This window comes from Scyliorhinus torazame, chromosome 2, assembly GCF_047496885.1.
Source record: "Scyliorhinus torazame isolate Kashiwa2021f chromosome 2, sScyTor2.1, whole genome shotgun sequence".
NCBI lineage: Eukaryota > Metazoa > Chordata > Chondrichthyes > Carcharhiniformes > Scyliorhinidae > Scyliorhinus > Scyliorhinus torazame.
This window is the reverse complement of record NC_092708.1, coordinates 261,555,065-261,583,034: the sequence shown is the minus strand read 5'-3', so window position 1 is coordinate 261,583,034 and position 27,970 is coordinate 261,555,065. Positions and strand designations below refer to the sequence as shown.

General features: G+C 49.6%; 1 protein-coding gene across 1 annotated transcript in view; it reads right to left on the bottom strand.

The window, feature by feature from the left end:
• Positions 1–27,970, bottom strand: part of rad51 (RAD51 recombinase) — a 165,519-nt gene that overhangs the window by 23,882 nt on the left and 113,667 nt on the right. Inside the window, exons 5-7 of the mRNA XM_072486302.1 lie at positions 5,034–5,125; positions 4,358–4,452; positions 506–619 (exon numbers count right to left, since the gene is read on the bottom strand). Of these exons, the coding sequence (XP_072342403.1) occupies positions 506–619; positions 4,358–4,452; positions 5,034–5,125 (301 nt within the window). The remainder of the gene's footprint in view (positions 1–505; positions 620–4,357; positions 4,453–5,033; positions 5,126–27,970) is intronic.

Here is a 27,970-nt window from a genome sequence, read left to right as displayed (position 1 = left end):
TGAATGGACTAGAATAGATGAATTTAAGGGGATGCTAGACAATCATTTGAGGGAGAAGGCAGAGACAGAAATGGTTTGGAAGAGATGGTTATGATTGCAGGCTTAGATCAGAAAAAAATGGGAAGAGGCTTGACTGCAGCATGAACACCGACAAACTCATTGAACTTAATGGGCTATTTCTGTACCACAGACCCTATGTGATCCTATTTATTTTTCATGTGAAGAGAGCAGTATGGCTTTGAACCAAAAAGGTAACAGGAGAGTGATTTGTGTGCAGAATAGGGTTTAAATGCAAGTCCAATCCATGTACTGAATATCTAAATGATCCTCATTTTTCCTGGTAGAAAATTAGCCTTTCCACGTGAACTTGAGGAACAGCTATTTCAATACAATAGGTCAAGATTACCGATGAGACACAAAAACAAATGGAACTAATGAAATTAACTTTAATGTAGTACCTGAGATTTTGAACAGTCTTACAAGTGCTCATTAAACAAATTGGTACCTGGATTCTGTCATCATGGCAGATGCTTGGTATAGCAGTTGGGTCTGGTGATCGGTGTTGAAAGCTCGAGCATATGCAACATTGTCAAGTACATCACTTCCTGAAAGGTTGTATCTAAAAAGATACAGGAAAAGATGCACAGGATCACAAAAAGTATTAAGCACAATATCATCTCAAAATTTGCAGCCACTAAATTGGTAGATAAAAGTAAATTATTGTGGATGCTGGAAATTTGACATAAAAACAGAAAGTGCGATAAAAACCTCAGCAGGTCTGGCAGCATCTGTGGAGAGAGAAACCGAGTAAAATTGAATTTAATATGACACTTCGTCAGAACTAAAGAGGTAGAAAAGTAAAGGTTCTATCTTGTTCAAAAAGGGGGAGGGAAGGAGAAGGTTAGGAAGAACAAAAAGGTCAGGGATAAATCAGATGGCGGGAGAGATTAAATGACAAAGATGGAACACAAGGCAAAGGAAATGTTAATGGCTGCAGTGAAGAAACAAAGCAAGAAACAAAGCAGTTCTCCAGAGTATATAAAAACAGAAAATGCTGGATAAACTCAGCAGGTCTGACAGCATCGAGTAGAGAGAGACTGAAGGGTCAAGTGGACTCAAAATGTTAACTCCGTTTCTTATCCAGCATTTTCTGGAGGGTTTTTCCAGGTCTTCAGCATTCATAGTATTTTGCTTTTATATTGGTTCAGAGTAAGCGTTTAAGGGCATAATAAAGAATAACTACATATGAAAGCAAAAGCATGAAAACAGAATGGCACTCAGGGGGAAACAAAGTATCAAAAGGGACAGCACAATCAGGATCTGAAGTTGTTGAACACCATGGAGTCCAGAGGCTGTCAAATGCGTAATCGAAAGATGAGATGCTATTCCTCAAGCTTGCATTGGGCTTCACTGGAACATTGCAGCAGGCAGAAGGCTGAAATGTGAGCATGAAAGCAAGGTGGTGAATTAAAATGGCAAGAACTGGAACGTCAGGTTCATGCTTACGAATTGAGTGGAGGTGTTCAACAAGCGTTAACCCAGTCTCTATTTAGTCTCCACAGTGTACAGACCACTTAATTGGGAGCAGTGAACATAAGTGTGCTAAATTGATGCAGGTAAAACACCTCAAGGAGTGTTTAGGGCCTTGGACACGGAGGAGAGAGAAAGTAAAAGGCAGGTGTTACACCTCCTATCATTACATGGGAAGGTGTTGTAGCTTGGCAACAAGATGTTGGGGGTGAGAGAGGAATGACTAATGTGTTTGGCGGTGGCATTGCTCTGGAGTTGGTGTGAGCCTATGAATGTGGAAGCTGGGAATAGAAACTGCCAAAGTGGGTGGGGGTGATAGCGGCAGGTAGTGGTAAAGCGAGGTGGACACTGGGAACCTGCAAGGCTACGAAAGGCTGGAAGGTGGGGTTGAAAACTGTAGCTTGTTTTTTTCAGCTGGTGGAGACATGATGGGCTGAATGGCCTCATTCTGTGGCATAACTTTTCTATGGATGTGGGGGAGGGGGAAGAAGCAAAATTCCCTCCCTTTAGGCTGCATGGACGGATGGCGGTTTTTAAACTGCAACTTATTCCTGCTCCCAGCTCTTGATCAGGCTAATTTTCCAAGTCTTACCTCCTGCTTTTTTTCATCCTTTCATAGGATGTGACCATTGATGGCAAGGCTGACATTTATTGTCCATTCCTAATTACCTGTGAGAAGTCACCTTCTTGCCAACTGAGTGTCTTGCGAGGCTATTTCAGAAGGCAGCCAAAAGTCAACCACAATACTGAGAGTCTGGAATCACATGTATGCGAAACCAGGTAAGGACAGCAGATTTTCTTCCTGTTATACATCAGAGAATACATTCCTGCTGGTTTATGCGTCACGTGATGCGTAGCAATGTCAGCAGAGTGTTTGCGCAGGCTTTGGGCAGTTCACCATCTTTGACTGTATGAGAAACACATCTTAATAAACCTCTCATCGTGTTTTACAAGTATCCAGAGTGTGGACACCTCCATATATTTTCTCTTTGCGGTCTTGTGCATGAATCACAAAAAGTTGGTTTGCAGGTGCAGCAAGGGCGGCACGGCAGCACAGTGGTTAGCACTGTTGCTTCACAGCTCCAGGGTCCCAGGTTCGATTCCCAGCTTGGGTCACTGTCTGTGGGAGATCTGCACGTTCTCCGTGTCTGCGTGGGTTTTCTCCGGGTGCTCCGGTTTCCTCCCACAATCCAAAAGATGTGCTGTTAGGTAATTTGGACATTCCGAATACTCCCTGTGTACCCGAACAGTCGCCGGAATATGGCAATGAGGGGATTTTCACAGTAACTTCATTGCAGCGTTAATGTAAGCCTACTTGTGACAATAAAGATTATTATTATAATTAAGAAGACAATCAAAATTTTGTCCTTCATTGCTAAAGGGATGGAGTTTAAAAACAGGGAGGTCATGTTGCAGCTGTATAGGGTGCTGGTGAGGCCAAACCTGGAGTACTGTGCACAGTTTTGGTCTCCTTACTCGAGGAAGGATGTACTGGCACTGGAAGAGGTGCAGAGAAGATTCACTAGGTTGATTGCGGAGTTGAGAGGATTGGCTTGTGAGGAGAGACTGTGTAGACTAGGACTATACTCATTGGAATTTAGAAGAATGAGAGGGGATCTTACAGAAACATCTACAATTATGAAAGGACTAGATAAGATAGAAGCAGGGAGGTAGTTTCCACTGGCAGGTGAAACTAGAACTAGGAGGCATAACCTCAAAATAAGGGGAAGCAGATTTAGGACTAAGTTGAGGAGGAACTTCTTCACCCAAGGGGTTGTGAATCTGTGGAATTCCCGACACAGTGAAGCAGTTGAGGCTACCTCATTGAATGTTTTAAGGCAAAGATTGATAGATTTTTGAACAGTAAAGGAATAAGGATTATGGGCTCACCAAGTCCACTAAAAGATCAGCCTTGATCTTATTGAATGGCGGCGCAGGTTCGAGGGGCCGGATGGCCTACTCCTGCTCCTAGTTCTTATGTTCTTACATCCTTATGTCCTACAGGAAGTTCAATTTATTGATCACCCTTATCCATGCAAACTTTCATTGGGCCTTTATCCTCCGATATTTGGGATTCATATGCGATGTCCTTGCTTACAAATTCCGTCATAAACCTAATTCTGTAACTCCCGTCAACCCATATTCTTCGGTCCTCTGAAACTTGCCTTCAGTGTTCCCCTGCTGATCCATTGGAGGCAGAGCTTTCAATTATCTTGGATCCACTTACAGCAACTCTATAAACTTTTGTCTTGTTACATCCTTCCACCAAATATGCATTTTGACCACAATTTTGTTAATTTCTCCAAATTCTTACCACTGCTCAACACAGTTAGTACAATCATTTTTTAAATATAAATTTAGAGTACCCAATTCATTTTTTCCAATTAAGGGGCAATTTAGCGTGGCCAATTCACCTAGCCTGCACATCTTTGGGTTGTGGGGGCGAAACCCACGCAAACACGCGGAGAATGTGCAAACTCCACACGGACAGTGACCCAGAGCCGGGATTGAACCTGGGACCTCAGCGCCGTGAGGCTGCAGGGCTAACCCACTGCGCCACCACGCTGCCCTGTTAGCATAATCATTATGGATAATTGTCTTGGGATAGTGCACCTCATTCAGATCCAGTGTGCCTCAGTAGTCTTATTCACACAACTAACTGGAAGTAATAAGGTCAAACAGTCTTGAAACTTTCCAACTTAATAAGGAATATTTCCCCACACACCCCCTCCCACCCCCACAAGTATAATTGTCAACTATTAACTTTCAAAGGTCATCCAATCTGATGATGATAAATCTATTAGAATTATTACACTGCATAACAAACCTTTCAGCAACAGCAAGAAGGCGTTCTGGCCGGAAAGTACCTTCAGTATCAATGTACATAGCTTTTCCCTCTCCACCACCACGGTCAATAGGTAACTGTAAGCCAATGAAAGGGGAAAAATGAATACGCTTTCAACAAAACAAAAAAAATTTCCTCCTTTAACATCAACAATTTCCATGTGCTTATAACCACCTTCAACTGGAAGGTACTGAAGGAGTTCACTTCACTGCAATAGCATTCCACAATGAATGGATATCATTTCCATGAGAAACTAGTGTCCCCATAATTAATTTGGAATGGCAGAGGCAGATTCTATGCATTTTTCGCAAGTATTTGTATACTACTCATTTCAAATGAAAACTCCCATTAAAGCATGGTGTATTTTTTCCCCGGAGGTATAATTAAGAGCAGGCCCTGAGAAAATATCAAGTGTAGTAAAAGCACTACTGCAGAGAACAAAATAAACAGAGAAGAGCAGATACGTAGGTTCAGAGTGGCACTAGCAGAAAGAAAAGAGCACGGTCAACCGTTCATGAAATATATAAAATCAAATAAACAATACTTGGTGGAGGCGACAGAAGGTGGAGGCGACCTCAGTAAGCGGGATAATTGAGGACTACAATGATTTAACTAATGTGATGAAATGAGAATAATAGAATACTGCTGCATTAGGTACCTGGCATGTCACTGCCAATGTGTGACAGAGCTGGGTCTTCCCAGTACGAAACTCTCCAAACATCTCAGTGATTGAACCAGTCTCAATTCCACCTGCAACAGCAAGCACAAATCATAGTACCACAGCACAATACATTCTGACAGGAGGGTCTCAATCCAGAAAGAAAGAAAACAAATTAATTGCTGGTTAAAACAATAATGGGATAAATTTTTAAGCCACTTATTGTAAAGGATCCCACAGACCACTCGTTTCACCGGGTTAATTAAGATTCACTAGATTGATTGCAGGGATGAAGGATTTGTATTAAAATGAGAAACTGAGCAATTTAGGCCTATGTTCCCTGCAGTTTAGAAGAACATAGAACATACAGTGCAGGAGGAGGCCATTGGGCCCATCGAGTCTGCACCGACCCACTTAAGCCCTCACTTCCATCCTATCCACCTAACCCAATAACCCCTTCTACTGTACCGGCCTCCCCGAACAGGCGTTGGAATGTGGCGACTAGGGGCTTTTCACAGTAACTTCATTGAAGCCTACTCGTGACAATAAGCAATTATTATTATTAACCCTTTTGGACACAAAGGGAAATTTATAATGGCCAATCCGCCTAACCTGCACATCGTTGGACTGTGGGAGGAAACTGGAGCACCCGGAGGAAACCCACGCACACACGGGGAGAACGTACAGACTCCGCAAAGACAGTGACCCAGCAGGGAATTGAACCTGGGACCTGGCGCTGTGAAGCCACAGTGTTAACCACTATGCTACCATGCTGAACGAGAGGAGATCTAGTTGAGGTATAGAAGATGCTAAAGGGAATTGACAAGATAGACGTAGAGCAGATGTTTCCACTTCTTGGACATTTTAGAATGAGAGGCCATAGTTTTAGGCTAAGGCATGGCAGATTTCAAAAGGAAATGAAGAGGAATTACTTCTGTGGAATTCTCTACACCACAGTGCTGTAACACCACAACACTAAACAAATGATGGGTTTTTAATTAGTAGCAGGATTAAGGGTTCTGGGGAATGGACAGGAAGATGGAGAAGAGATCAGTTATGTTTGTATTGAATAGCGAAGCAGGCTCAAGGGGTTGAATTGCCTACTTCTGCTCGTTGTTCTTATGATGAAGTTTGAGGAATCCAGAATTGTGACAAACATATTAATGGATTTTGGTTTTTCTAATTGGTAGCTTAAAATCAGCTTATCTGCATCTGTTATGTGTAGGGATCAAATTGGGAAGATAGAAAATAAAATTTGATCGAAATAAAATACAATCTAGCAATCTACAAATTATTCTTGAAAACTGCATCAACCTTGACATCGCTCTTCCACTTAAGGCAGTGGCTCGTGCAATTTTCCAGTTTTACAAATGTCAGTCGTGCAACCGTGCCACTCCTCTTGTTTAAAACTAAACAGCAAGCTTTTTCCAGCAATTGGTTTCCCTCCCACCCTCAAAGTCTCACCCCTGGTCTCCATATTTTCCACATCTACAAGTGGCCCCTGACAGCATCATGAAGACTCAAGATCTAAATCCACAGGTATGCAAATGACAAGTCAGCTGTACCTCTCAACAACACCCATAATTTCAGACTGCTTGTCCAGCATCCGGTCTTGAATTGGCTTCTCCAACTATGCACTGGGAAGACCAATGCCACGTTATATTCAGCCCCTGCCACAGACCGTGGAACTACACAGCCACACTCATAGAACAAACCAGATTGTTTAGAACATTGGTGTCCTGTTTTGCTCCAAATGAGCTTCCAACCTCACATTCCTTCCATCTCAAGGACTACTTTCATCCCTGACATTGTCTTCCTTCAATCTGTCATAGTTCACCTCACCTGCCTCATTTGTGCATTTGCCAACTCCAGGCACAATTACTTTCATGATCTCCTGGTCAGCCTCTGATCACACACTCCTTCGACATCAGTTCACTCAGTGGTTTACAGCATGAAAACAGGCCCTTTGGCAACTTGTCCAAGCCGTCCAGTTTTTATCACTAAGTTCATCCTAATTACCCGCATTTGGCCCATACCAGCTTTCCCATATAACTGTCTAAATGCTTTTCAAAAGACAAATGGTACCCGCCTCTACTACTGCCTCTGGCAGCTCGTTCCAGACACTCACCACCCTCTGTGAAAAAATTGCCCCTCTGGACCCTTTTGTATCCCTCCCCTGAAACCTATGCCCTCTAGTTTTAGACTCCCCCACCTTTGGGAAAAGATGTTGACTATCTACCTTATCTATGCCCCTCATTACTTTATAGACCTCTATATACAGCTCATCTTATCCCACACCAAGTCCTACTTGCCCCTTATTACCGTCCTCATTGACCTATATCAGCTCCAGTCCTCCAACACAAATATCGAATTTCCATGCTTGTGTCTAAATACATCCATAGCCTCAACCCTCTATACCACTGTAACTTCTTCCAGCTCTGAGCTAAAAGACAAAAGGTGGGATTATCAGGCCCCTCCTGCCAATAGGATCTTCCTGTCCCACCATAGTCAATGGAATGGCTCAGTGCACCCACCACAAATGAACCTGCCGCGAAGAAGAGTCATACAGACTCAAAACAGTTTGTCTCTCCACAGATGCTGCCAGACCTGATTTTTCCCCCCAGCATTTTGTTTTTATTTCAGGTTTCTAGTATCTGCAGTATTTTGCTTTTAGATAACTAAGCACGTTTTCTTAAATATATCCTCTTAAATTCTAGGCATAAATCCATCAGTACAACTGGATCGTAGACTCTGTCTACAACTTGCGTCTGCAAAGAATTGAGAGCTGTGTAGTAGTGGTAAAGGACTGGGGGGAGTAATTTGAGGCTATGAATTAAGAACACCACAAGACACATAATGACATAGAAAAGCAACACATCAGCATAATCACCATAGTCCTATGGCATATTATCACTGCAGTAAATAAGACCAATGACTTTTTAAAAAATTGAAACGCCAAGATAAAAGGCTAAGACCCTGGGAGTAAGAGACTACGGTTGAAAAGGGGAAAGAAAGTAGATAATTTATCTTAAAAAATGTTATTATGTGATGTGATGTGATGCTTTGTGGAACTAAAGAAAATGGAGGTAATGTCATGGTAAAGTAAGTAACACACTGCAACATATCTTGGTCATAAGCTGTCACTAAGAGATAGTTTTCCGGCAGATATTTACTGCCTTATGAACAAAATGAGGAAAATTCAGAGGAGCATCACTGATTGCAGTATCAATAAAATAGGCACAGAATTGGAAGTAGACAGTCTGAGAAAAGAATAGGGAATGAGACAAAAATATATACAATGAGTTATACTATGAACCATCAGTTACAGCACTGATAAAAAATGATGGAAGAAAGTCTGACCACAGCTTTAGTGGGAGGCTCTAAGATCATGTATAGATGCACACAATGCCGGAATTTGGCAAAGTCTATGGAGATATTCATGGCAATGCAAGATACTTACTTCACTGGTGTTTAAAGAGCAACAAGATAAAACATGAAATGGCTAAGCTATGTTGGTGAGGTAGATCAGGCTAGAACTTTGAAGATGATGGATAATGAGACTTAACAATTAATTTAATAATTTTAGAAGGCTCAGTTAATACAGGTCAAGTATCCTTTATCTGAAACCCTCAGGGCTGATTGTATTTCAAGATAATTTCAATTTTAAGATACTGCATCTATTACATTACAATAGCATGAGCCTAGGTTAACTATAGTCTAAAGTAAATAAAATGGCGAGAAAATAAGATGCATTACTGAATAATAAATACAGGCTGCGTGATTTTCCTTCCTGAGACTAAGTGTTGACATTGGGGCAGGATTCATGGACTTCTACGACAGCAAAACTGGCACCGCAACTGGATCGATTCAGTGACAGTTGAGAGGCTACCACCGGGGCAACATGGAACACAGTCGATCCCAATGGAAAATGGTGTCGGACTTGCCAGGGTTGGGATTGACACTCTAGAGGCTGACAAGATGTAGCCGCCTATTAGCACTCCACTCCCCAAGCACACTCATCCCAGCCAACAAGATGGCACTAGTTGCGCTGTGCACACCCATCCCGCTGATGGGCCGGCTGGGGCCAGATGACACATAGGGGGGTGACCTGTGGGGATACCCGTACGGCCGTGGCAATAAGTTCACAGTGGGCAGTCAGCACCGTACGCAGCCGGGCGGCTGCGGCAATGGTGTTCCATGCCCATCCACCCCGACCCTATAGCCCACCTCCTGGACAACCCTCACTACTCTCTCCAGTCATGGATGAAGGCCCCCGGCCAGCGGCACAACTGTCAGCAAACTATGGCGTCATTGGACACTTTCCGTACCCCCTTTCTCTCCCTTATCAGCCACGACGCGTTTCGCGATTTTTAAAAGCACAAGTGAACTTCGCCGCTGGGAATTCCCCCCAGCAGAGAATCACAGAGGGCTTGGAGAATACCGGGTTAGGCCCACTAATGATATGCCATGGGTATTTACGTGTGGAGTGGAACGCATTGACACCGGCGTCGAGGCACCAGAGGATTGCGATTTGGCATGAAATCAGTGGCCACCACCCGATTCTCCGCCCAATCGCGTTTCCCGATTTCGGAGTTGGCCGATGGAGAATCCCACCCAGGATGCTTGGAATAAGTTTTGTTTGACACGTTCGCCACAAGAATCGCAAGGTGAACAGTGCTGACAAACAACTAGACTTCCCGTGCTGAAGGTTGATGACGTTGAAAACAAATACGGTTTTTGATTTTCAGATTTACGGATCAAGGATATTCGACCTGTATTGAAGACTGAAGAGACAGCAAGAGGGAAAGGCTGAAAGGCACACTGTCCTCATGCCTTTGGGGCTAGATTCACATTTGGCTTTTGGAATCTTGATGGGGGGGTTCTTCTGGAGATTAGTGCTGGTTTTTGTTTTTTAAAATCACTATTTTCAGGATTCCTCACAGTATGGAAGAAAATCAGGAGTGCCCCTCAGAGATTCCAGGTCCAGATAGTTAATCTGTTCAAACAGAATGGAAGGCAGTTTCTGACTACAATTATTAGGATTGGAATTAATGGAGAAAAGTAACTCAAAAGGTTCCTGCAGGGAAGTTTTGTTTTCAAATACTATCCCAATCACCCAGTTTAAATATAGCATGCAAGATTGCAGAGTGGAATTTCACAAGTGTTTTTCCCACTATCACCAAGTAAAAAGTTTCAAATAGCACTGTACTGTAATAAAAAGTAAAGTAAAACAGTGTACAGTCTTTTCTTGCCATTGTTCCAGGTAATAAAATACAGATTCTTTTATAATTATGTGAACATATCTTTAGTTTATTTAATCTTCCCTCGATTTCACAAAATCTCTGACTGCACATCGACATGGTTTCATTTTGCCCCTGTGGTTTTTCAAGTGCACACAAGACAGCTTCTCAAGCCTGCCCTGCCATTCAGTATAATCATGGCTAATCTTCAGCCTCAAAGCCACATGCCTGCCCGTTCCCGAAACACCAAAAATCTATCTCAGCTGTTGTGAAGATGTGCTATGTGGAATATAGATTGAACTTTTCAAAAATAAAATTGTGCGCTAAATAAAGGACACCGACTTATTAAGTTGCGTTTGTCAAGACCACAAGCCACTTTATGGAGACACAGAGTGAAATACCCTGTTCTTACCAACATTGTGAATCGTGGCTGACAGGGCTGTAAGATTTGTCAGGAGGCCAAAAATGAGTTTCTCAACATCCGGAAATTGGTTTGGAACCTTGTTCTCTCATTTATCATGGAGGTTTAAAGGCGAGTCAAAGGTCTTATGGAGCTTTGCCATTTGCATCCGATGAATGTTCTTTAGAACAAAGAAAAGTACAGCACAGGAACAGGCCCTTCAGTCCTCCAAGCCTGCGCTGACCATGCTGCCTATCTAACCTAATATCTTATACACTTCCAGGGTCTGTATCCCTCTATTCCCATCCTATTCATGTATTTGTCAAGACACCCTGAAACATCACTATCTTACTGCTTCCACCACCATCTCAGGCAGCGAGTTCCAGGCACTCACCACCCTCTGTGTAAAATGTTTCCCTCGCACATCTTCTCTACACTTTGCCCCCCATATCTTAAACCAAAGTCCCCTAGTAATTGACTCTTCCACGTTGGGAAAAAGTTTCTGACTATCCACTCTGTCCATGCCCCTCATAATTTGTAGACTTCTATCAGGTCGCCCCTCAACCTCGTCGTTCCAGTGAGAATAAACCAAGTTTATCAAACCTCGCCTCATAGCTAAAAATGGCCTCCACACTGGAATCTTTTTCCCCTCTGTAGCGCACAATGACTTACGAGAGACGAGAAGTGATGAAGTCGATCCAGGCGTTATTAAGCGATGCTTGTCCCCAGCAGCTCAGCAACAGAATGAAGCTGCAGGGAGAAGCTCGGGTTCTTATACTCCGCCTTCAGGGCGGGGCCAGAAGTCGGCAGATCCAACCAGGACCCGGGATCTGTCAGCCAATAGCATCTCGGCTTCACAGGTCCCACATGACCCCTAATACGTACCACCACATTCACCCCTTGTTAAAAAGGAACCCGGCGGGGTGGTGGTACGCATGGTGGTAGGGGTTTACAAGGCTGGCCCTGGAACAAATTTCGGACAGTGTTACTACAGCTTTAGCCCTACACTGGGCTATGTACAAGTTTGTGAAAACTATTTACAATATGAGCAAAAGACTTTTTTTTTTGATACAACAACATTCTTGGTGTCACGCGGATTCCCCGAGTCGAGCGGGCGGTCTGGTCTTCCTCGTCGATCGCCTCAGCCCCGGTGGTGGTGCAGGTGCTTGCTCGGGTGTTGTCGTCTCCGGGAGCGTTTCGCTGTTTGTTCCTGCTTTACTCCTGGGCGGACACGGGAGGAGGACCGATCCCCCCGGGAAGGGGGCGGTCGCGGGGTGCGCCGGTGGCAGGGAGGGGATGATCGGTGTCAGGGGTGTGTGTGTGTGTTTCCGGCGGGCGCCAGGTCCCGCAGGGAGACCGTGTCCTGTCGGCCGTCGGGGTACGCCACATAGGCGTACTGCGGGTTCGCGTGGAGAAGGTGAACCCTCTCGACCAACGGGTCAGATTTGTGCACCCGCACATGTTTCCGGAGCAAGATGGGTCCTGGGGCCGCCAGCCAGGTCGGCAGCGACGTTCCGGAGGACTTCCTGGGGAAGACAAGGAGGTGCTCATGAGGCGTTTGGTTCGTGGTGGTACACAGCAGCGACCGGATGGAGTGGAGAGCGTCTGGGAGGACCTCCTGCCACCGGGAAACTGGGAGATCCCTGGACCGTAGAGCCAGTAGGAAGGTTTTCCAGACCGTGCCGTTCTCCCTCTCTACTTGCCCGTTCCCCCGGGGGTTGTAGCTGGTCGTCCTGCTCGAGGCTATGCCCTTGCTGAGCAGGAACTGGCGCAGCTCGTAACTCATGAAGGAGGACCCCCTGTCGCTATGGATATACGCAGGGCAACCGAACAGTGTGAATATGGTGCCAAGGGCTTTAATGACTGGGGCCGCTGTCATGTCGGGGCAGGGGTTGGCGAAGGGGAAACGAGAGTACTCGTCCACCACGTTCAGGAAGTATGCATTGCGGTCGGTGGAGGGGAGGGGCTCTTTGAAATCCAAACGGAGGCGTTCAAAGGGGCGGGAAGCCTTGATCAGATGCGCTCTATCCGGCCTGAAAAAGTGCAGTTTGCACTCTGCGCAGATGTGGCAGTTCCTGGTGACTGTACGGACCTCCTCCACAGAGTAGGGGAGGTTGCGGGACTTTACGAAATGGTAGAATCATTTAGGTCAATTAGGTAGACAGATTTTGGAAAAGAGTAAAAACAACAGGGTTGTGGTGATGGGAGACTTCAACTTCCCCAATATTGACTGGGACTCACTTAGTGCCAGGGGCTTAGACGGGGCGGAGTTTGTAAGGAGCATCCAGGAGGGCTTCTTAAAACAATATGTAGACAGTCCAACTAGGGAAGGGGCGGTACTGGACCTGGTATTGGGGAATGAGCCCGGCCAGGTGGTAGATGTTTCAGTAGGGGAGCATTTCGGTAACAGTGACCACAATTCAGTAAGTTTTAAAGTACTGGTGGACAAGGATAAGAGTGGTCCGAGGATGAATGTGCTAAATTGGGGGAATGCTAATTATAACAATATTAGGCGGGAACTGAAGAACATAGATTGGGGGCGGATGTTTGAGGGCAAATCAACATCTGACATGTGGGAGGCTTTCAAGTGGCAGTTGAAAGGAATACAGGACCGGCATGTTCCTGTGAGGAAGTAAGATAAATACGGCAATTTTCGGGAACCTTGGATGACGAGTGATATTGTAGGCCTCGTCAAAAAGAAAAAGGAGGCATTTGTCAGAGCTAAAAGGCTGGGAACAGACGAAGCCTGCGTGGAATATAAGGAAAGTAGGAAGGAACTTAAGCTAGGAGTCAGGAGGGCTAGAAGGGGTCACGAAAAGTCATTGGCAAATAGGGTTAAGGAAAATCCCAAGGCTTTTTACACGTACATAAAAAGCAAGAGGGTAGCCAGGGAAAGGGTTGGCCCACTGAAGGATAGGCAAGGGAATCTATGTGTGGAGCCAGAGGAAATGGGCGAGGTACTAAATGAATACTTTGCATCAGTATTCACCAAAGAGAAGGAATTGGTAGATGTTGAGTCTGGAGAAGGGTGTGCAGATAGCCTGGGTCACATTGTGATCCAAAAAGACGAGGTGTTGGGTGTCTTAAAAAATATTAAGGTAGACTGAAGGAGGCTGGAGAGGAAATTGCTGAGGCCTTGACAGAAATCTTTGGATCCTCGCTGTCTTCAGGGGATATCCCGGAGGACTGGAGAATAGCCAATGTTGTTCCTCTGTTTAAGAAGGGTAGCAAGGATAATCCCGGGAACTACAGGCTGGTGAGCCTTACTTCAGTGGTAGGGAAATTACTGGAGAGAATTCTTCGAGACAGGATCTACTCCCATTTGGAAGCAAATGGACGTATTAGTGAGAGGCAGTACGGTTTTGTGAAGGGGAGGTCGTGTCTCACTAACTTGATAGAGTTTTTCGAGGAGGTCACTAAGATGATTGATGCAGGTAGGGCAGTAGATGTTGTCTATATGGACTTCAGTAAGGCCTTTGACAAGGTCCCTCATGGTAGACTAGTACAAAAGGTGAAGTCACACGGGATCAGGGGTGAGCTGGCAAGGTGGATACAGAACTGGCTAGGCCATAGAAGGCAGAGAGTAGCAATGGAGGGATGCTTTTCTAATTGGAGGGCTGTGACCAGTGGTGTTCCACAGGGATCAGTGCTGGGACCTTTGCTCTTTGTAGTATATATAAATGATTTGGAGGAAAATGTAACTGGTCTGATTAGTAAGTTTGCAGACGACACAAAGGTTGGTGGAATTGCGGATAGCGATGAGGACTGTCGGAGGATACAGCAGGATTTAGATTGTCTGGAGACTTGGGCGGAGAGATGGCAGATGGAGTTTAATCCGGACAAATGTGAGGTAATGCATTTTGGAAGGTCTAATGCAGGTAGGGAATATACAGTGAATGGTAGAACCCTCAAGAGTATTGAAAGTCAAAGAGATCTAGGAGTACAGGTCCACAGGTCATTGAAAGGGGCAACACAGGTGGAGAAGGTAGTCAAGATGGCATACGGCATGCTTGCCTTCATTGGCCGGGGCATTGAGTATAAGAATTGGCAAGTCATGTTGCAGCTGTATAGAACCTTAGTTAGGCCACACTTGGAGTATAGTGTTCAATTCTGGTCGCCACACTACCAGAAGGATGTGGAGGCTTTAGAGAGGGTGCAGAAGAGATTTACCAGAATGTTGCCTGGTATGGAGGGCATTAGCTATGAGGAGCGGTTGAATAAACTCGGTTTGTTCTCACTGGAACGAAGGAGGTTGAGGGGAGACCTGATAGAGGTATACAAAATTATGAGGGACATAGACAGAGTGGATAGTCAGAGGCTTTTCCCCAGGGTAGAGGGGTCAATTACTAGGGGGCATAGGTTTAAGGTGAGAGGGGCAAGGTTTAGAGTAGATGTACGAGGCAAGTTTTTTTACGCAGAGGGTAGTGGGTGCCTGGAACTCGCTACCGGAGGAGGTAGTGGAAGCAGGGACGATAGGGACATTTAAGGGGCATCTTGACAAATATATGAATAGGATGGGAATAGAAGGATACGGACCCAGGAAGTGTAGAAGATTGTAGTTTAGTCGGGCAGCATGGTCGGCACGGGCTTGGAGGGCCGAAGGGCCTGTTCCTGTGCTGTACATTTCTTTGTTCTTTGTTAATCGAGTGACCCCCCAGGTGGCAGAGGTCCTCGTGGAGGGCTTGGAGGCGGTCTATTTGTGCGTTGGCACATGTGCCGCGGGATAGGGCATCGGACGTCTCGTTCAGCCTTCTGGGACGATACAAGATCTCATAGTTGAAGGTGGAGAGCTCGATCCTCAACCTTAGGATCTTGTCATTCTTAATTTTGCCCCGCTGTGCATTATCGAACATGAAGGCTACCGACCGTTGGTCGGTGAGGAGAGTGAATCTCCTGCCGGCCAGGTAATGCCTCCAATGTCGCACAGCTTCCACTATGGCTTGGGCTTCCTTTTCCACTGAGGAGTGGCGGATTTCTGAGGCGTGGAGGGTCCGGGAGAAAAAGGCCACGGGTCTGCCCGCTTGGTTAAGGGTGGCCGCCAGAGCTACGTCGGATGCGTCGCTCTCGACCTGGAAGGGGAGGGACTCGTCGATGGCACGCAGCGTGGCCTTTGCGATATCCGCTTTGATGCAGCTGAAGGCCTGGCGAGCCTCTGTCGACAGGGGGAAGGTAGTGGACTGTATTAGCGGGCGGGCCTTGTCTGCGTACTGGGGGACCCACTGGGCGTAATATTAAAAGAAACCCAGGCAACGTTTCAGGGCTTTGGAGCAGTGGGGGAGGGTGAATTCCATAAGGGGGCGCATGCGTTCGGGGTCGGGGTCTATTACTCCATTGCGCACTACGTATCCCAGGATAGCCAAACGGTTTGTGCTAAAAACGCATTTTTCCTCGTTATATGTGAGGTTCAGGGCGTTAGCGGTCTGGAGGAACTTTTGGAGGTTGGCGTCATGGTCCTGCTGATCGTGGTCGCAGATGGTTACGTTGTCGAGATACGGGAACGTGGCCTGCAACCCGTGCTGGTCAACCATTCGGTCCATCTCCCGTTGGAAGACCGAGACCCCGTTCGTGACACCAAATGGGACCCTTAGGAAGTGGTATAGACGCCCGTCTGCCTCGAAGGCGGTGTACTTGCGGTCACCTGGGCGGATGGGGAGCTGGTGGTAGGCGGACTTGAGGTCCACGGTGGAAAAGACCTTATACTGGGCAATCCGATTGACCATGTCGGATATGCGGGGGAGAGGGTACGCATCTAGCTGCGTGTACCTGTTGATGGTCTGACTATAGTCTACGACCATCCTTTGCTTCTCCCCGGTCTTTACTACTACCACCTGGGCTCTCCAGGGACTATTGCTGGCCTGGATTATGCCTTCCTTCAGCAACCGCTGGACTTCAGACCGAATAAATATCCAGTCCTGGGCGCTGTACCGTCTGCTCCTAGTGGCAACGGGTTTGCAATCCGGGGTGAGGTTTGCAAACAAGGACGGCGGTTCAACCTTGAGAGTTGCGAGGCCGCAGATAATGAGTGGGGGTATTGGGCCGCCGAATTGGAATGTTAGGCTCTGCAGGTTACACTGGAAATCTAATCCCAGTAATGTGGGCGCGCAGAGTTGGGGAAGGACGTAGAGCCTGTAGTTCTTAAACTCCCTCCCTTGCACCGTTAGGTTTGCGATGCAGAACCCTTTGATCTCTACGGAATGGGATCCTGCAGCTAGGGAAATCTTTTGCGTGCTTGGATGAATGGTCAGAAAACAGCGTCTTACCGTGTCTGGGTAAATAAAACTTTCAGTGCTCCCGGAGTCGATCAGGCATGGCGTCTCGTATTCGTTGACCAGCACCGTTGTTGCCGTCGTCTGGAGTGTCCGGGGCCGCGATTGATCCAGTGTCACCGAAGACCCCGTGGAGCCGTCAATGCTGGGGTCTTTTGTTGTCAACCAAGATGGTGGTGTCCATGAATCGCACGCAGCCAGGGGTGGACAAATTGGCCACCCCCATGGATCGCACGTGGTCGGGGGTGGACAAAATGGCCGCCCCCATGAATCGCACGTGGCTGGGGGGCGGCGCCCATCCTCCCCTCGTGGTGCCCGGGACCCAAAATGGCGGCGCCCGCGGGTCGCACAGGGGGGGGGGGGGGGGGTGTTTGGGATGTGCTGGGCTCGTTCTTCACCGGGGATTGCGGCGACCCCCCGGGACCAGCACACTGCCGCGTAATGGCCCTTTTTGCCGCAGCTTTTACAAATAGCTGCGCGGGCCGGGCAGCGCTGCCGGGGGTGTTTCGCTTGTCTGCAGAAATAGCAGCGGCCCCCCCCGGGATGGTCTGGCGCTTTAACCGCGCAAGCTTGCGAGGGGGGGGGGGTTTGTCGTGACGGGGGTCCACGGAGCCCAAGGGGCTGCCGCGCGGTCGGGGCCGTAGGCGCGGGCGTTTTGCGAGGCCACATCAAGGGAGGCTGCAAGGGCCCGTGCCTCTGAGAGTCCTAGCGACTCTCTTTCCAAATGTCTTTGGCGGATTTGGGGAGAGTTCATACCTACCACAAATGCATCACGAATTAGCAGGTCCGTGTGTTCGATCGCGTTCACCGGCGGGCAGCTGCAGCCTCGTCCCAAAATTAGCAGCGCGGCGTAGAATTCCTCTAGCGATTCTCCGGGACTTTGCCGTCTCGTCGCGAGTTGGTGGCGCACGTAGACCTGGTTAACGGGCCGAACGTAGATGCCCTTCAGCAATGCGCCGTCGGGAAATCCTCTGCGTCTTCTATGAGAGGATAAATTTCCGGACTTACCCTCGAATGCAGGACCTGCATTTTCTGGTCTTCTGTGATCCGGCCGGGGGCCGTTCGGAGGTAGCCTTCAAAGAATGCTTGCCAGTGTTTGAATACTGCTGCCGAGTTCGCTGCGTGGGGGCTGATCCGCAGGCATTCCGGGGCGATCCGGAGCTCCATAGTCTTTTAAGCTCGCTTAATAAATTGCAGCGCACAATGACTTACGAGAGATGAGAAGTGATGAAGTCGATCCAGGCTCTATTAAGCGATGCTTGTCCCCAGCAGCTCAGCAACAGAATGAAGCTGCAGGGAGAAGCTCGGGTTCTTATACTCCGCCTTCAGGGCGGGGCCAGAAGTCGGCAGATCCAACCAGGACCCGGGATCTGTCAGCCAATAGCATCTCGGCTTCACAGGTCCCACATGACCCCTAATACATACCACCACACCCTCCAAAAAGCTTTCCTATTAGCGAATGGTAGAACGACTAGAGGGCAAAGGTTAAGGTTTCGAGTAAGAGATGCAGGAAAAAGCGAGGAAGAACCTTTACTTTTTTTGCAGTTAGTGGTACTGGCCTAGAACCTGCTGCCCATCAGGGTGGTAGAAGAAGAAATAATTACTTCAAAAGGAAATTTGATGGACACTTGAAGGAAGTAAACGTACACGATAAGGGGAGCAACTGGGGGTGTGAAGCTCGATGGTCCAAATGGCTTCCTCCTGTGCCTTAACTGACTCATTTAGGCATACTTAATTCCCAAACTTGTTCCTCTTGCAACTATTACGCCAAACCTATTTACTTCTATTTGTGTCGTTCTAGATAATTTTGCTAGTTCCAAATGCTTCATGCATACTCCAAGTAGTTATTACAAACCTTGGCTCTGGCAGGCAACCAAAGCATCAGAACCCTCAGTCTTGGCTGCAGAGAACAGTATCTATTCCGCAGACTATGATATTTTCTACTCATTCCATTTCACTCTCCACATTTGAATAGCCTCCACCAGCATGGTGCTATGGTCAGTTTGCCATATCTGGTGGTCAACTATGTTAATCAATGCCAGGATTGGTTGCCTGCTGAATGCCAAGATTTGGAAGATCTACTTGGGAGTGTGAGAGGGATAATCAAGTTATCATGGTTCAAGCAGGAACCAACAACAGAGGTGGAACCAAGAATAATATTCTGCTACGGCATTGCAGCTGATCCGCCCCTTGGTTTATACATGTATAGTTTTCAGCAGAGGTCAATGTGCAACAACCAGGTTCAATTTCAGCCTGCCTAGCAATACTGAGGATTACTGCATTCTTCCAACTGCTGCCCTAGATGAGCTAACTCAGCACATGCTGTAGCCATCTGGGATGGCCACTTCCAACTAGGTACAGAGCAACTCGCACAGACTGATGGGTAAAATGGACAAGACATGGACAATGCATATTTGTCACAAAGTCCAGGCGGCATCGAAACTCCATCCTATTAGCATGTTAATCAGGCCGATTAGCAGGTGATGGCCCACCTTTCCCAAAACAAAGGACTGGTACTCCAGCAACCGGGACAGTCCCAGACATTTCGGCGCCACTCCCTGTCCAAGGGAAACGCAAACAACGGGGTCAATGACCGCTTGGGACACGCCCAGCCATCCAGATCCCCGCCCACTTATTGGCTAAGGAATCGAACAGAGTGATCAGGGATCACCCAATTAGTAAGACCCAAATCGAAGAACCACCCAAAAGAGCGTGACCCCCCCCCCCCCCCCCCCCCCCCCCCCGAGTATAAAGAGTTCGCCACATGTTCACTCTCTTTTGGCCTTGGTACCCCGGTCACGGCCATTGCCAATTACAGCAACACCAGAGGCAAGTTCAAGTTCAACGCCCACTACCAGACGGATGAGCCCAGCTGAGCATCAGTTACCACTTCAAATCCAAGAGATCCAGAATTGAACACTGTTTCCTGACCTAAGCCGGGTGCCCGAAGTTAAGTACAGGTTGTCTTAGTAATAGGTGTAGTTAACTAGTAGAGCTTATGTTGCATGACTGATTGTAAGTAAATAAAGTACCCTTGACCTTGAACTAACTAACTGGTGTTTGGCTCTTTGATCGATAGCCAGTTGAAACTTGTGGTGGTATCACTCGATACCTGGCGACTCTAAGCATTCGGACATAGACAATATAGAAAGAAGGCAAATTCACGGATTGCTCTAATTGGAACAGGGAACCCTGTAAGGGCACATCAAGACCCTGCAAGGGTAAATGAAGGCAGAGGTACAGCGCAGCACCACAAGACACAGGAATGCTATAATTGCAGACACGGAGGACATTATGCTCGAGAATGTCAAGCCCCGACTTCCGGTTATGGCTATGCGGAGCTAAGTCGCACGTTCGGCAGCTCACGCTAAAAACTGACTTTTGGGCTCTTTTTAGGGTCCGTTACGGCGCTTGTTCGATGCTTCCCGGTGTGGGAAGGGGACAGCAACATTCCCCCGATAGTGTATGGATTGGACCAGGAGCGGGGCGATTAAAAAAGTGGCATTAAAGCAAAGAAAGGTGCGAGGGAGGAGGACCAAGGTGGGGGCGGGCGGAGACCAGGCAGCGTGGAGGCAGTGGGCGCAAGAGCAGCAGGAGCTTCTCCAGCGCTGCTTTAAGGAACTGAAAGCAGAGCTGCTGGAGCCGATGAAAGCTTCAATTGATAAGCTGCTGGAGACCCAGACGGCCCACGAGGCGGCGATCCGGGAGGTCCGGCAGGAGGTCTCGGAGAACGAGTTTGAGATCCTGGGCCTGGCGGTGAAGGTGGAGGCGCACGAGGCGCTCCACAAGAAATGGCAGGAGAGGTTCGAGGAGATGGAGAACCGGTCGAGCGGAAGAATCTGCGGATCCTGGGTCTCCCTGAGGGGCTGGAGGGGTCGGACGTGGGGGCCTACGTGGTCACCATGCTGAATTCGCTGATGGGAGCGGGGGCCTTTCAGGGGGCCCACCGAGTGCTAGCGAGGAGGCCCAAGCCCAGCGAGCCGCCGCGGGCGGTGCTGATGCGGTTCCACCGGTTTGCTGATCGGGAGTGTGTGTTAAGGTGGGCCAAGAAGGAGCGGAGCAGCAGGTGGGAGAACGCGGAGTTCCGGATCTACCAGAACGGAGGTGGCGAAGAAGAGGGCCGGTTACAACCGGGCAAAGGCAGTGCTGCACAGGAACGGGGTGAAGTTTGGTATGCTGCAGCCGGCGTGTCTGCGAGTCACCTATAAGGACCGACACCATTATTTTGATCCCCGGAGGCGTGGGCCTTCGTTCAGGCCGAAAAACTGGACTCAGACTAAGGGTCTGGGACGAGGGGTCGCGGTGGAGGGATGGTTGCGGATTGTTGTGTTGTGTTTCGAGGGGGGGGTTCTTTGTTTTTCGGGGGTTGATTGTGCATTGTTTTGATTAGGTCCGCCGGGCGGGCTCGTTGGGGGGGGGGTAGGTAAACTGCTTGGGGGGTTGATGGTCGATTGGGGAGATGGGGCCCCTCGGCGGGGAGGGGAAAGTGGCCTGAGTTGGGGGTAGTGGGACCGGACCTGGAAAGGGAGCTACGCCAGAGGAGGCGGGGCCGGAGCTGGGAAGCGCGGGCTTTTCTCCCGCACTGGGAGTGGAATGGATGAGCGCCTGCTGGGGGAGGGGGGTCGTCGATGGAGCGGCGGGGTCAGCAGGAGTCAGCTGACTTACGGGAGTGCAATGGGGGGAGCAATGCAGCTAAGGGGGGGGGGGGAGACAACCTAGCTTTGGGGGGGGGGGGGGAGCCGGGTTGCTTCTGGAATGGCCAAGGGGGAGCTGGAGTTGATAGAGGCGGGGGTCTGCTGCTGTGGGGAACGGGTCGTGCGGGGGGCGCGGGCACGTGGCTGGCCTAGGAAGGGCTATGGCTAATCGGCGGGTGAGTAGCGCCCTTATCCAGCTGATTACCTGGAATGTAAGGGGACTGAATGGGCCGGTTAAGCGGGCCCGGGTGTTCGTGCACCTGAAGGGGCTGAAGGCGGATGTGGCCATGCTTCAGGAGACGCACAGGAGGGTGGCGGATCAAGTAAGGTTGAGAAAGGGTAGGGCAGGTGTTTCATTCGGGTTTGGATGCAATGTATATGCCCCGAATTGGGACGATGCGGGGTTCATGCGGCGTATGCTGGGCCGGATTCCGGACCTGGAGACAGGGGCCCTAACAATGGGGGGTGATTTCAACACGGTGCTGGACCCGGCACTGAATCGCTCTAGGTCTCGGACGGGCTGGAGGCCGGCGGTGGTCAAGGTGCTGAGGGGGTTCATGGACCAGATGGGAGGGGTGGACCCATGGAGGTTTGTGAGGCCGGGGGCCAGGGAATTTTCATTCTTCCCCCATGTCCACAAGGCCTACTCCCGGATTGATTTTTTTGTCATGAGCAGGGCGCTGATTCCGAGGGTGGAGGATATGGAGTACTCAACGATAGCCATTTCTGATCATGCTCCGCACTGGGTAGACCTCGAGTTGGGGGAGGGACCAGCGCCCTCTGTGGCGCCTAGGAGGTGGGGTTGCTGGCAGATGAGGTGGTGAGCGGGCGGGTCCGGGGGTGTTTAGAGAGGTACCTGGATGCTAATGACAATGGAGAGTGCAAGTAGGGGTGGTCTAGGAGGCGCTGAAGGCGGTGGTCAGAGGAGAGCTGATCTCCATTAGGGGACACAAGGAGAGGGGGAGAGGAGAGAGAGGGAGAGGTTGGTGGGGGAGATGGTGAGAGTGGACAGGAGGTACGTGGAGGCCCCAGAGAAGGGATTGCTTAGGGAGCGGCGCAGCATCCAGGCTGAGTTTGATTTGTTGACCACCAAGGCGGCGGAGGCGCAGTGGAGGAAGGCGCAGGGGCCGGTATATGAATACGGAGAAAAGGCGAGCCGGATGCTGGCGCACCAGCTTCGGAAGCGAGAGGCAGCTACGGAGATCGGGGGAGTTAGGGATGGAGGAGGGAGCACGGTGCGAAATGCCGTGGGTATCAATGGGGTCTTCAGGGACTTCTACGAGGAACTGTACTGGTCTGAGCCCCCAATGGAGGAGGGAGGGATGGGTAGCTTTCTGGACCGGCTGAGGTTTCCGAGGGTGGAGGGGGGGGCAGGTGGCAGGGTTGGGGGCGCCGATTGGGTTGGAGGAGTTGGTCAAAGGGATAGGGAACATGCAGGCGGGGAATGCACCGGGGCCAGATGGGTTCCCGGTTGAATTTTACAAGAAGTATTCGGACCTGCTGGGCCCGCTATTGGTAAGGACCTTCAACGAGGCAAGGGGATGGGGGGCCCTGCCCCCGACGATGTCTAGAGCGCTGATTTCCCTGATCCTGAAGCGGGACAAGGATCCCCTACAGTGTGGGTCATATAGGCCGATCTCACTCTTAAATGGCGATGCAAAGTTGCTGGCAAAGATTTTGGCCATGAGGATAGAGGATTGTGCGCCGCAGGTCATACACGAGGATCAGACTGGGTTCGTGAAAGGGAGGCAGTTGAATACTAATGTACGGAGGCTCTTGAATGTTATAATGATGCCGGCGATGGAAGGGGAGGCGGAGATAGTGGCGGCGATGGATGCGGAGGAGGCCTTTGATAGGGTGGAATGGGGGTACCTGTGGGAGGTGTTGAAAAGGTTCGGGTTCGGGGAGGGGTTCGTCAGTTGGGTGAGGCTGCTATATGAGGGACCGATGGCGACTGTGGCCACGAACAGAAGGAGGTCAGAGTATTTCCGGCTACACCGGGGGACGAGGCAGGGGTGTCCCCTGTCCCCCCTGCTCTTTGCGCTGGCGATTGAACCCCTGGCCATGGCGTTGAGGGAGTAGAGGAACTGGAGGGGGCTGGTGCGGGGTGGGGAGGAGCATCGGGTGTCGCTCTATGCGGATGATTTGCTGCTATGTGTGGCGGACCCGGTGGGGGGAATATGCCGGAGGTGATGAGGATCCTTAGGGAGTTTGGAAATTTCTCCGGGTACAAGCTTAATATGGGGAAGAGAGAGTTGTTCGTGGTGCACCCAGGGGAGCACGAGAGGGGGATTGGTGAGCTCCTGCTAAAAAGGGCGGAGAGGGGTCCAGGTGGCAACGAGCTAGGGGGCCCTACTCAAGCTTAACTTCACGGGGCTGGTGGAGCAGATGGAGGAGGAGTTTAAGAGGTGGGACGTGCTGCCACTCTCCCTGGCGGGTAGGGTGCAGTCAGTTAAAATGACGGTGCTCCCGAGGTTTTTGTTCCTGTTCCAATGCCTCCCCATCCTGATCCCCAAGGCCTTCTTCAGGCGGGTTAACAGGAGCGTTATGGGGTTTGTGTGGGCGCAGAAGACCCCGAGGGTGAGAAGGGTGTTCCTGGAGCAGTGCAGGGATAGGGGGGGGGGTTGGCGCTGCCTAACCTTTGTGGGTATTATTGGGCTGACAACGTGGCGATGGTGCGTAAGTGGGTGATGGAGGGGGATGAGGAGGCATGGAAGAGGCTGGAGATGGCGTCCTGTGTGGGCACAAGCCTGGAGGCGCTGGTGACGGCGCCGCTGCCGCTTCCCCCAACGAGGTATACCACGAGCCCGGCGGTGGCGGCTACCCTCAAAATCTGGGGGCAATGGAGACGTCACAGGGGGAGGTGGGGGCCTCGGTGTGGGCCCCGATTCGGGGGAACAACCGGTTTGTCCCGGGGAAGATGGACGGAGGGTTCCTGAGCTGGCCCAGGGCAGGTATTAGAAGGATGGGGGACCTGTTTGTGGACAGGAAGTTCGCGAGCCTGGGTGAGCTGGCGGAGAAGGTCGGGCTCCCACCGGGGAACACCTTCAGATATATGCAGGTAAGGGCGTTTGTTGGGTGGCAGGTGGTGGAGTCCCCACTGTTGCCGCCACACAGGGTCCAGGACAGGGTGCTGCCAGGGGTGTGGGTTGGAGAGGGGAGGATCTCGGCAACGTATCAGGTGATGCAGGAGGAGGAGGCCTCGGTGGAGGAGCTAAAGGGTAAGTGGGAGGAGGAGTTGGGTGAGGAGATTGTCGAGGGGGCATGGGCGGATGCCCTGGGGCGAGTGAACTCTTTCTTCCTCCTCTTGCGCAAGGCTCAGCCTCATACAATTTAAGGTGCTGCATAAGGCTCACATGACCGGGGCAAGGATAAGCCGGTTCTTTGGGTGCGAGGACAGGTGTTAGGTGCTCAGGGAGCCCAGCAAACTACACCCACATGTTCTGGGCGTGCCCAGCGTTGGAGGACTTTTGGAAGGGTGTAGCGAGGACGGTGTAGAGGGTGGTAGGTTCCAGGGTCAAGCCGGGCTGGGGGTTCGCAATATTTGGGGTGGCAGAGGAACCGGGAGTGCAGGAGGCAAAAGTATTCTGGCCTTTGCATCCCTGGTAGCCCGGCGAAGGATTCTTCTTCAGTGGAAGGTCGTAAGGCCCCCCAAGCGTGGAATCCTGGATCAACGATATGGAGGAGTTTATTAAATTGGAGAGGGTGAAATGTGCCTTAAGGGGTTAGTTGCAAGGGTTCTTCAGGTGGTGGCAACCGTTCCTAGACTTCCTGGCAGAACATTAGAAGATGGTCAGCAGCAGCAGCAATCCGGGGGGGGGGTTTGGTTCGTTTTTCTTGAGGGAGCGTGTATCTTTGCCTCTGTGTTGATGAAGGCTGTTAATTTATTAATTATGTATATATGGGGGGGGGTTGTTCTTTTCTTTCTATCTTTTGTTGTTGATATTTTGTGAAAATTTGAATTAAAATTATTTTTTTTAAAAAGAGAATGTGAAGACCCCCCGGAGCAGCAAAGGAATCAGCACACAAACGCACCCCCCTCAGAAACAATACCCGACCCATTCACAGCATTAGCACCCGACCAGTTAATTCGGCCAAGAGTGGCACTGATTGACGGTATTCGGGCTCCCCAACTTGGGTCTGCGATTCCCTTTGGGATAAGTCCGGAATACCGGTATTCGCAGGCAGAGTCCGGGTACACCCCATAGCGTTCCTTTGGGACACAGGAGGGTCCCGAACTCCTCATGTTCCAGGAAGACATTTGGCCCACTACAGATACCCTTAGTGGCTTTACAGGTCACCTCCAGCAGGGATACATCACAGTCCCTGTGGACGTACAGCTCGGTAATATTAGGACAAAATATTTGGTTGTTTTAGTAGACTTGCCCCAGGCAGCAGAACACATTGTATCGATTTCATTAGTACACACAACCTCTCATTCGACCCAGTTAACCGATGCATCTGGAAAATGGCTAGAGCAGCACGAGCCCCCGCCATGCCCACAGTCGGAGATCATGCCCATAGAATCAGCTCAGTCGGAGAGTACGGTTTTGATCCACAAACCATTACCACAGACAAAGCAGTTAGGGAGGTCTTGAAAAGACGTAAGACAGCATTTGCCCAGCACAAGCACGACTGCGGTAAAATCCCAGGTGTTGTAAATATTACAGGTCCCGATCCCAAGCCCCACAAACAGTACGGCTTCCCCCAGCATCCAAGGGAGAGATAGCCAAGGTAATTCAAAACTTATTGAAGCAAGGCGTGATTCGACCCATTGCATCAACAAATAATGCCCCGATTTGGCCAGTAAGAAAACCCGATGGATCATGGTGACTGACCATCGGTGACAGAGAATTGAACAAAGTGACTCCCCTAGCAGCCCCCACCGTTGCCACAAGTCCCGAGACCATGTTGAGACAGGGACTCCAGTCGAAATCTTTTTCGGTATTAGACATCAGTAATGGCTTTTGGTCCATTCCACTGGACAAAGCATGCCAGTATAAATTTGCGTTCACCTTCCAGGGACAGCAGTACACGTGGACGTGCCCTCCACAAGGCTTCCACAACTCCCCCCTCCATTTTCCGCAGACAATTGGCAAACGGATTATCTAAATTTTCCCGCCCTGAATGCCTTGTTCAGTATGTGGACGACTTGCTCTACAGACTGACACCAAGGAAGAGCACATCGCGCTTCTTTCTGAATTATTGGAACTCCTTACAACGATTGGATGCAAAATTAACCCCAAGAAAGCCCAAATTCTTCAGGAAAAGGTCACTTATTTAGGTACAGTCATCACGCATAGGAAGTGTGAAATAGAACTCAAACGGATTGATTCCATCGTCAATTTGCCCTTGCCCCAAAACGTTACAGCCTTCCGGTCATTTTTAGGACTGGTTTGTTATTGTCGGAACCATATCGACTGATTCGCCACAAAGGCAGCCCCACTCTCCGATTTACTGAAGAAACAGGCACCATGGAAATGGCTTCCACAGCACATGGATGCCGTGGATGCATTGAAATGTGCCCCGAGCACAGCCCCCGCTCCCCACTCCCCGTACACATAGAGGTAGCGACCACAGATTGCACCCTTTCGGCCGTACTCCTGCAGGAAAGGCACGATCGTCTGGACCCGTAGCCTATGCCTCACGAGTCTTAGATCCGGTCGAACAAGGATTTTCAGCCTGCGAGAGACACCTATTAGCAGTTTTCTGGGCGGTACAGTACTCCTCGTACATAACCGGACTCAACCCAGTAACCATTTGGACCGAGCACACCCCGACACAGCTTTTATTGGATGGCAGACTAAAAGACGGCACAGTAAGCTAAATTCGAGCAGCGCGATGGACCCTACTCCCACAGGGCCGCAACATCACTGTGAAACTGACCAAAATGCACACGTTTCTGGCCGATAACTTGCATTATTCAGGGACCCCATATGAGTGCGAGATCATAGCCCCAAAACACACCACAGGACCCTTTGTTCCAAAGTCGGTACCAAGAAAGATAGTTATCGGAACCTAGCCCACAGACAAAGCCCTGAAAGAGTGCAGAAAAGATTTACCAGGATGTTACCGGGACTTGATGGTTCGAGCTATAAGGAGAGGCTGGATAGACTGCGACCTTTTTCCCTGGAGCGTAGGAGGCTTAGGGGTGATCTTATAGAGGTCTATAAAATAATGAGGGGCATAGATAAGGTAGATAGTCAACATCTTTTCCCAAAGGCAGGGGAGTCTAAAACTAGAGGGCACAGGTTTAAGGTGAGAGATTCAGAAGGGCCCAGAGGGGCAATTTCTTCACTCAGAGGGTAGTGAGTGTCTGGAATGTGCTGCCAGAGGT